This window comes from Octodon degus, unplaced genomic scaffold (genome assembly GCF_000260255.1).
Source record: "Octodon degus isolate 3935 unplaced genomic scaffold, OctDeg1.0 scaffold00070, whole genome shotgun sequence".
Classification (NCBI taxonomy): domain Eukaryota; kingdom Metazoa; phylum Chordata; class Mammalia; order Rodentia; family Octodontidae; genus Octodon; species Octodon degus.
In genome coordinates, this window is record NW_004524646.1 from 503049 (window position 1) to 513435 (window position 10387).

The window sequence follows — 10387 nt, forward strand, 5'->3', positions numbered from 1 at the left end:
TTTAAGACACAGTCTCACTGTATAGCCTAAGCTGGTCTTGAACTCACTTTGTAGCCTAGGCTCTGCTTAGCCTCCAGTGTGCTTGGAATTATAGGCATATGCTTGGCTGCCTTAGCATTTTTTTTTTTTTTTTTGTACTGGGGCTCAAACTCAGGGCCAGGCAAGCACTGAAGCCACTGACTGCCCCCCCCCAAAAAAAAAGCCTTCTTGTTTTTAAAAAAAATTACAAAAAGCATCCTACCTTCCTGCCATCTCCAGATGGTAATCGTGTGTTCTGGGTCAAGCCCCACAGACAGCAGCAGCTTGCCGGTAGCACTGAAGCTGACCGAACACACGCCCTTTGAGTGGTAGCATCTGAGGATGGAGAGAGTCTGCTTGTTCGCTGCATCCCAGACATGGATGGAAGGGGCTGTGGCTAAACAAAGATAAAGTTCAAAAGCTGTAACTGACTTGTTGCAATGTTTGCACTTCCAAAGTTGGTTCATACCAATCTTTGAAAAAGAAAAGTAGGTACCAAAAACCTGTACTTAACAAGAATAGCTCAGAATTAAGATTAAATGTTAAAAGAGACAAGAAGGGGAAAGAAAAGGAAAATGATGTGTAGGCTACAACACGTCTCTAGGCTATATTCCAGGCTGTTGAGAGAACAGCATGTAGACGAGCCAGCGGGTGACACATCAAGCAGCTCCTCGGAGATGAGGCCTGGCCGGGGCAGGAAGAGCAGCACGGTGGCGCAGGGGTCTCGGCAGGCCCGGCTGGCGGTGCTGCACAGACATTTTTAGTCTTTATGTGACTAGAGACCTGTGTACTTTTACACAAGAAATAAATCCTGGACACATTCAATACTAATGTTACCTGGAGCAGACATGAAAAGTAGGTACAACTGAGAAAGGCAATGACGCAGGAAACTATCTGAACAGATTGCAGAAGAAAGCTTCAGTGATAGGGCTACCTAGTGAAAAGTTACATATAGCCTAACCTTTTTCCCGGCTGGCTCAGCCCACCCTGCGGACTGGGCTGGCACAGCGGCCTGTGGTGCCGGGGGTTGAGGCCAGCCTATAGCTGCCCGAGCTTGCCTACGCAGGCACTTTAGACTGCTGAGCTGTCTCACCAGCCCTAACTCAACTGCTTTTAAAAACGGAATTTCATGGAAGAGGTAAAACTTCAAGTCTTAAAAGAATACATTATCCACCATTTCTGCTGCTTTAGAAGTTTCAGGTTGTCCCTCCCCCAGTGTTGGGGATCCAATGCAGCGCCTCATCGTGCTAGCCTGAAAACATACGTCTGTACAGTCCTTTTCAAATGATCTGTACCTTATAAAAATGAACACCTAAGTTCAGCAACTAATTCAGTTTCAAAGCATTAGTAAATATTATTATGTATTTATTTCAGGTTATGGGATAAATCGTAGAAAACGAGTAACATTAGACAAGACAAGCTGCTTTAAACTATTTGATGAAGAAATTAGTCACTGAAATATATTCTGATAATTTTCTATACTTCATATCATTTGCTATTTATAAGCTGACTCTGATAATTCTTCAAATAAAGCAGCTAACATTAAAACAAATATCAAATGGGAATTGTTCTGGTTTATGTGAATGTAAAATATCAAAACTAAAGGGAAACAGTGAAGTTCTCCAATCATAAAAAGAGTTTCTTTTTTTTTTTTTTTTTGAGACAGCAACTTATCATGAAGCCCAGGCTGGCCATAAAAAAAAGTCACTAGCCCATGCTGTCCTGGATTGCCTGGCAATCTTCCTGCTTCAGCCTCCCGAGGGCTGGGATTAAGAGCACACCATCACACCCAGATAAAACAGGTTATTTATGTTTGAAAGATCTGTCATAATAATTTAAGCATTTGGGGGCTGGGGAAATGGCTCAGTGGAATAAGCACTTCCCTGGCAAGTGCAGGGGGCTGAGTTCAATCCCCGGTTCTGCAAAATAAATAAACAAATAATTTAAGCATTGGTCTAAAATCGGAATGTTCTTCATTCCTCCAGAGCCAAAATATCCCGGGCCCAGGTAGACCTAAAGTCACATACCAGCTGTTCCTGTTGATTTCTTGCTGTTTTTGTCACCTTTTATGCTGTCTTCACACACAGAGCAGAGGGAGTTTTTTACACTTCTAGAACTATTTCTTTCAGATTTTTTTAACCATAAAGAAATGTTGATTTTTTGAGGGTTTTTTATCTACTGAAATGATTATGTGATTTTTAATCCTTGATTATTCTTATACTGTATGGTGTATTCCATTTATTGATTTGTATCTTCCATCCACAGTATGAAATAACCTTAGGCATGCTGTACTGGCTCCTTAACATGTCCAACTCTGTTTGCAAAAGTCTTATCAGGGACGGCTGGGAAGCGGTGTGCTGGGGTAGGGGGTTCTGAAGGAGCCAAAGCAAGCAGCTATAGGAAGGAGGGGAGACTGAAGAAACCACCACACTGGGTTAGAAAGGGAAGCAGTTCCATCCCCGGACCTCTGCAACCTCTACACCAGGCACCTAAACACTCAGTATTTGGAAGATGGTTGCTCCTGCGGGAGGGAGTCCTCACCCCAGTGGAGACCAGTGTCACAATAACCCGACCCGCCTCACTTGGAAAAAGAACACAGTGAAGAGGACATTTGCAGACCAGGGCCCTGGGAAACTGAAACCTGCGAGCAGAGTCTGGGGCAGCACTGGCAGGCTCGTGGGAAAGTGGAGACCAGGTGTGGGGTCAGGACTGGCCTGCAGACAAGCTGCACTGCCAGCTGGCAGGGGCTGAGCCCAGCCCCAGGCCCACAAGCAAGACGGACAGCCTGGGAGCATGCACCTGCCCTTTCCTCGCCAGGCACAAGAGGGCGCCCACGGGATGTCTGCTTCTACGCACACAAGAAGCCTGCTCTGCCCCCAGGTGGGGGCGCCACGGAGTTGAGTTCAGGGGCTGGCCAGAGGGCAGTGAGCAGCGTCCCGGTCAGAAGGCCTGTGTGGCGAGGACACGGAGCAGCTGCAGGGGTTTGTCACGTAGCGGAGGAGAACAGAGATTCTGAGGGCTTCTCTTAAAGCAGCAGGGAGCTGAGTGCAGCTACCACCAGATGCCAGTCTGCTGAACGAGTGCAGCCGGCGGAGCAGCGCTGAGAGCAGCGCGTGGGGAGCTGGCGGTAGAGCGGGGAGGATGAGAAGCAGCACCTGGGGGCACAGATTCTCCAAGGATGGCAGCGCTTGGCCAAGATCTGTCCACACCTCACTCCCCGCTCCTTAGAGATCAGAGCTTCCATGGTTGTGACCATGGAGAGGAGAACTCCCTGGCTGATCTGAGACTGCAATAGAAACAGGACTGACAGCGCTTCAATTTTGTGTTTTTGCAACTGTGTGGGTTTCTTTTGGAAGAGGATTGTTGCTTTTCCTCTTGTTTTAGTGTGTGTGGTCTTTATGAGACTGAGTTTGCTATGTAGTTCAGGCTGGCCTTGAACTCGCTTTGTGGCCCAGGCTGGCCTCAAACTCACAGGAACCCTCTTGCCTTCGTTTTCCAACTGCTGGGATTATAGGCATGTGCCTCCATGCCCAGCTGTCCCCTTTTTTCTTCACTCTTTTTCTGTCTTATTCTCTTATTTTCTCTCCTCTCTCATTTAACTTATACATATATGGGGGGTTTCTATATATATGCAAAGGAGAAAAAGAATCAGAGCTTTCATTCAAATACAGTCGTTCCTTGTTTAATGACCAAGTTATATTCTTCCAAGTAGGCTGTTAAGTGAGTTGGTTGCTGAAGAATTGCATTTAGCATGTAGAATACAATATTCAGAACAAAGAACAAAGAAATGGTCAAAGGAAACTCTAACTTGACTTGGATTCTATTTGCATACTCATATGAAGTATTGTAATGTTTAACAACATAAAACTACAGTGTTTACTGTATAATACATTCAGCAAAATTACAGTACTTTATAAATAAGGTGAACTATACATAAAAGACCCTTAAGCTCTATAAACAATATGTATCGAACTGTACAAAGAACAGCTGTAAGTCTGAGTGTGGCTCATATGTCCAGTCAGTATCCAGGTCGGTCATTAAACAAGGAAGAGCTGTAGTGACTTGCATGGATGAGTCAGGGTGACCCTCAACAAAATTAAACAAAGGATCCAAACACACACTAAATATAAACATTAATCAGTTCTGACCTTTTCACAGCTTCCTTCAATCTCCAAATACGCTTTCCTTCCCTGCATTCCTTCTCCTACTCCCTCAGATTCTCTCTAATGGCTCCCTGTTCAAGCTATCAGATAGCAACAGAGTTCAGTCTCCCATTTCTTACAATTGCTATTTCTCTTTAATCCATCTTTCTGTTCTGCCCTGTCCCTTTCTCTCTCTCTCTCTTTTTTTTTCATTCTCCCACCCATAATATCCTGTCAGGAGTAGCACATTACCATTTTTATAGGTCACTGATAAAAGGATGAAATTATTAAAGCAAGTTTTAATATACCAGAATTGATGCATGTTTGTATCTGCTGATGTTGATATAACCAATAGGAATTTTCTCCTTACAGCACAGTGAGTGAGTTCGATCCTATTAGAGTGAGTTAAGTAGGAGAGACAGATAAATACCAAAAAGCATCCAAAGCCAAGATTGCATCATGTGAAGCGGACAGTAACTGAAGAGTTCACCATACTGGCAACTTTCCAATCCAATTGATCCTCAACCCTCAACACACACACACACACACACACACACACACACACACACACACACACACACGGAGTGAGCGAGCGAGAGACTCATACAAGCAATGAGAAAGGAAAAAGGTGACATCACATCAAACAACGGGAAATTCACTGGAAAAGTAACCACTTAAAATTTCTTTTCTCCAATAAATTGGAACATTCACAAGAAATGGACAGATTTCTTTCCTCTTTTTTAGATTTTCATAATGAAAAAGAAACTAAAACCAAAAAACAAAGTTCCAAAACAGTATGATAGGAGGGTAACAATGGTTAATGCATTGCATATTGTTATTTTAAAATTAATTACTCAGAGTACAAGATGCAGCATTTAATTGTCCAAACAATATTAGCACAAACCCAACTACATCTTACATATATATATATATTCCCCCCTTCCTTTCTCTACTCCCCTAAACCAGTTTCTCTTTCCTTTTGAAGTTTCTTCCCATTTTACACTATCTATTGTACATTTTGGATCACATTTACTCTTTCAGCTTCTCACACTAGGGAGACAATATGATGCTTACACATTTGCATCTGGTATACTTCGCTTATGAATATGGTCTCAAGTTGCATCAAGAAATAGACAAATTCCTAAACACATACAAATTACCAAAACTGGACCTAGAAGATGTAAAACTACTAAACAGTATAAAAACAGAGAATGAAATTGAGGTAGAAATAAAAGACCTATCAACTATGAAAGACCTATAACTAAGAAAATCATAGAAGCTGATAAAATAATTCATTGCTGAATTTTATAAGAACTTCATGGACGATGTAACATCAACACTTCTCAAAATCTTTAAGGAAACTGAAAAAGAAAGACTGTTGCCTAACTCATTTCTGGAAGCTAACTTTACCTTGATAGCAGAACCAAAGACTTAACAAACAAGAAAACTACTGGCTTGTCTCTTAAAAACATGGAAGAACTCTCAACAAGATACTGGCAAATAGAATTGTTATGGTTTGTGTCTAGTTGTCCCCCCAAAGCCTCATGCAGTCATGGGGTGAGGACTTCTAGAGTTTGTGTTAACTCATGATCCACTGGGATTATGTGTGATCCAAGGCTGGGATTATGGGTCTTAGTACTGCTGGAATTACCCATAGGTGGGTAAGTACTGGGAAGTACCCATAGGTGAACTTCCCCTACCCTGGGGCAGGTAATTTGCATGACAATGTAAGGTGGGACGAGAAGCCAGCTGCTTGAGCTGCTGCTACCCCTCCCTTGCACTCTTGCTCTTTGCCGCCACCATGAAAGGTTGCTTTCTGCTATGTGCTGCTCTGTTGGACCCAGCTGAGTATGGACTGAAACCTCCAGTAACTGTGAGCTAAATAAACCTTTCCTTCCTTCATTTTGAGTGTCGGGTATTTGTCCCAGCAACGAGAGAAGAGTAACTAAGACAAGAATATAACAAATTATTAAAAAAAAGATGATATATTATGACAAAATTTACTTCATCCCAGGGATGCAAGGATGGTTAAGCATATGTAAATAAGTGTAATACATCACATGGGACAAACAAAAATCACATGATCATCAAAATAGACAAAAAACCTTGACAAAAATCTAGCATGAATTTATGATCAAAACCATGGAAACAAGCATGGGAGGGCCTTAACGAAATCTGATAAGAATCCATAGTCGATGTCAAATTAGGTGGGGAAAAATTGAAAGCATTTCCTTTAAAATAAAGGACAAAGGGGCCGGGAAGATGGCTCAGTGGAATAAGCGCTTCACTGAATAGCGCAAAGGCCTGAGTTCAATCCCCAGTTCCACAAAAAAAAAAAAAAAAAAAAAAAAAAAAAAAAAAAAAAAAAAAAGGGACAAGACTACAATGTCTGCTCTCATTGTTCCTGTTTAATACAGAACACAAAACTTCAGCCAGAGCAATGTGACAAGAAAAATAAATAAAAGGTAGGGCTGGCCAGATAGTTCAGTGGGCTAAAGCACCTGCTTAGGCAGAGCACAGGGGCCAGGGTTCGATCCCCGGGAGCACAAACCAAGCTGGCCCCACCCCTGGGGCTCACACTGAGAGGACAATTGAGACTGGGTGTGTTGGTGTGCACCTGTAATCCCAGCGTTTGGGAAGCTGAAAAAAGTAGGATTACTTTGAGTCTGATCTACATAGTGAGACACTGTCAACCCCACACTAAATACATTAAAAATAACCAACTAAATAAATGCACTATATGCAGGAAAGGAAAAAAGTATCCTCATCCACAGATGACATGATCCTTTACATATGCTCCCCCAATTCCACCAGAAGATTTCTAGAACTAGAAACAAAATTAACAAAGTCAATGCACAAAAGTTAATAGGGCTCCTGCATGCCAACAACACACCAACAATGGACCCACTAAGCAAGAAATCACGAAACAATCCTATTTATGTTAGCTTCAAAAACTAAACTAAACTGAATAAGCATTAACTTAACCAAAGTGCAAACCTTTTAAAACGAAGACTACAGTGCTCTGAGAAAGATGGACGAAGACATAAGAAAATGGAAAATCACCCCTGCTCCTGGGTAAGCAGTATAAATATTGTCAAAATAGCCATAGCTCCAACCAAATCTCAAGAGCATTACAGCTAGTAAAAATAGCCCTAACGTTACAGGGAGCCAGAACAGACCCACAGTACAAGCTGTCCTGGGGAACACAAGCAAAGCAGAAAGCATTGCAGTCCTGGGTTCACATTAGAGTGAGGTACTATAATCAAACCAAGTATGTGGGTCAGTGAAACAGCCTAGAGGATGCAGAAGCAACCACAGGCACGCTCAGTGATGTGATCTCTGACAAAGCCAAAACACAGACTTGAGAGAAGACAGCCATGTTAGCAAAGTGGTGCTCGGAAAACATTGTCTACATGCAAAAGACTGACTCTATAACCCATGTCTCTCACCATGTACTACAATAAAATAAAAATTGATCAAAGACCTAGATAATAAAATAGAAACAACAAATCTTCTGGAAAATAAAATAGGTAAGACTCCTGGTGACACAGACAAGAGATAAGGACTTTCTGAACAGAACACTAAATAATGCTCAAGAAATAACACAAAGGGGGCCGGGGAGATGGCTCAGTGGAATAAGCACTTCCCTGGCAAGTGCAAGGGCCTGAGTTCAATCCCTGGTTCGGCAAAAAAAAAAAAAACACAGAGAATAAACACAGGAATAATATATAGAATATATAAAGAACTCAAAAACTTATATCCCCTAAATAAAAGACCCAATAGCAAATGAGCAATTGAAATGAACAGATACTTCTCAAAAGTATAAATGGCCAATAAATTCATGAAAAAAATGTTCCACACCTTTGGCCATTATAAAGAAATGCAAATCAAAATAACACTGACAGTCTTAGCCCAGAAAAAATGGTTATCATCAAGAACTGTAAAAACAAATGCTGATGAGGCAGCAGAAAAAAAAAGTAAAGGAATTCTTTTCCACTGTTGGTGAGAATGTGAACTAGTACAACCACTAAGGAAATCAGTACGGAGATGCCTCAAAAAACTACAAATAGTAATTTCATTCAACTCAGCTATCCCCCTGCTAGGCATCTAACTTCCTGAGACAGTTAAAGCCATCATATTTCAGTCATACGTGCATACCATGTTTATAGCAGCACAACTCATAATAGCTTAATCTTGGAAGTGGTCTATAACATCAGCAGACGAATAGAAAAAGAAAGTATCACACACACACACACACACACACACCAGTACTATTCAGCCATAAAAAAGGACACATCTTTATAATTTATAGGAAAATAAATGTATCTTGAGGCTATAATACTCTTTTTCTAATTAGACACTCATAACTATATTTCCTTCTTAGAACTGCTTTCACCCCCATATTATCTTGTTTCAATTATTGTTTGATTCTGGGAATTTAAAATTTTCTCCTGATTTCTTCAATTACCCATTTGTTCTTTCAAAAGTGTATTACTCAGATCTCCATGTGTTTGTGTATTATTTGCTGATTTATGATTCCATTCCATTGTGATATAGGATGTATGTATTTCAGTTCTTTCTTTGTACTTTTAAGATTTCCTTTATGACCGAAAGTACTGTGATCATCCAGGATGACTATATTGGAGTCTAATAGATCCCTTCATGCCAAGTAGTGTTTACATTAAGAAAAGGTGCTCTGACACGAGTGTGCATACATTTATACTTGTTTCCTCATCCTGATGACGGTTCACTTTACCAATATGGCTGTAGCCCTTCTGACTGCTTCTAATCTGAAGTCTACTTTATCAGATGTTAGTATAGCTACTCCTGATTACTTTCAGATTCCAGCAGTTTAAAGCATATTTTTCAATCTTTAACTGTACAGTATGTCTTTCCAGGTGATCTGTGTTTCTTGAATGCAACACATAGTTGGCTCATTTATATTTTCAACCTGCTACTCTGTGACTTTTGATTGGCGAAACAAGACTATTAAGTGTTGTTACTGAAAGGTATGTACTACATCCCACAATTTTGTGTTTTTCTTGTGTTTGATTTATTCATGATTATCATTTATCTATTCTCCCCATGAGATAATTTTTCCCTTGTTTTCATGCTTGTGATAGTCTTCTAAGTATTTTTTGTAATGCTGTCTTGTGATGAATTTCTTTAGCTTATACTTATTTTGGAAGGTATTTCTCCTTTGATTTTTTATTTTTGTATTTTTAGAGAAGGGTCTACAGATTGTTCAGGGTCTCACTACTAGATCAGACGTGTAGTGATCTGCCTGTTTACAGCCTCCCAAGAGCTGGGATTACAGTGCATGCCACCACGCCCAGTCTCAACTGCCATCTCAGCACACCCCAGGGGCAGGGCCAGCATGGCAGGCCCAGGGATCGAACCCTGGGCCCCTGCTCTTGCTTGCATCTGCTGAGCTATTTGTCATATTATAGCTCATATATAGCTAAAATGTCATATTATAGTGATACATGTGTACCTATGTTTATAGCAGCACAATTTTTGATAGCCAAATCTTGGAAACAACCAAAATGCCCATCACCTGAGGAATGGATGAAAAAGATGTGGTATTTTTATACAATAGAATATTACTCAGCTATGAAGAATGATAAACTTGAAGCATTTATATTTCAATGGATGCCACTTGAAGATATACTCCTAAGTGAAATAAACAAGACCCACATGTATAATATCGTATAGTCTCCCTAGTATAAGAACTCAAAAGAAGAAATACAAACAGAAAGGTATAACACAATTAAAAGGAAAGTGAGAACTTGAGGACTGGACAATGAGGAGGGGGCAAGGAGAAAAGCTGGGAAACAGGACAGGGACAAAGCCATACATTTATATGCACAAGACAGGCAAGGCAATGATCCTGAGAAACATCAGTCGGCTTTTGAAACTAGCAGTTAATTGGTAGGATTCTCATCCTGACTGACTATACATGCTGATACCTGTGAACCAAGCAACTGCACTGAAGATAGCAATGTGTAATAGAAGAGTCACACTTGGAATACGTGTCATTCTGGTCTTCTAAATATGTACTTTTTGTCATGACATACCAATTATTACCATACTGTCTCACAAGTTTTTTTTTTTTTTTTAATTGGGTAATAAGTGAAAAGACACAAGAAAAAGAAAAAAAAAATCACAGGACTATCCTGCTACAATTCTGTATGTGGTTAGATTTCTAAATTTCTCTGTAAAAATAT

The 10387-nt window shown here is 40.6% G+C and overlaps 1 protein-coding gene across 1 annotated transcript in view; it reads right to left on the reverse strand.

Annotated features, from left to right (window-relative positions):
• Nucleotides 1-10387, reverse strand: part of Eml5 (echinoderm microtubule associated protein like 5) — a 247615-nt gene that overhangs the window by 9366 nt on the left and 227862 nt on the right. The window contains exon 32 of the mRNA XM_023719668.1: nt 242-415. Within this exon, the coding sequence (XP_023575436.1) occupies nt 242-415 (174 nt within the window). The remainder of the gene's footprint in view (nt 1-241; nt 416-10387) is intronic.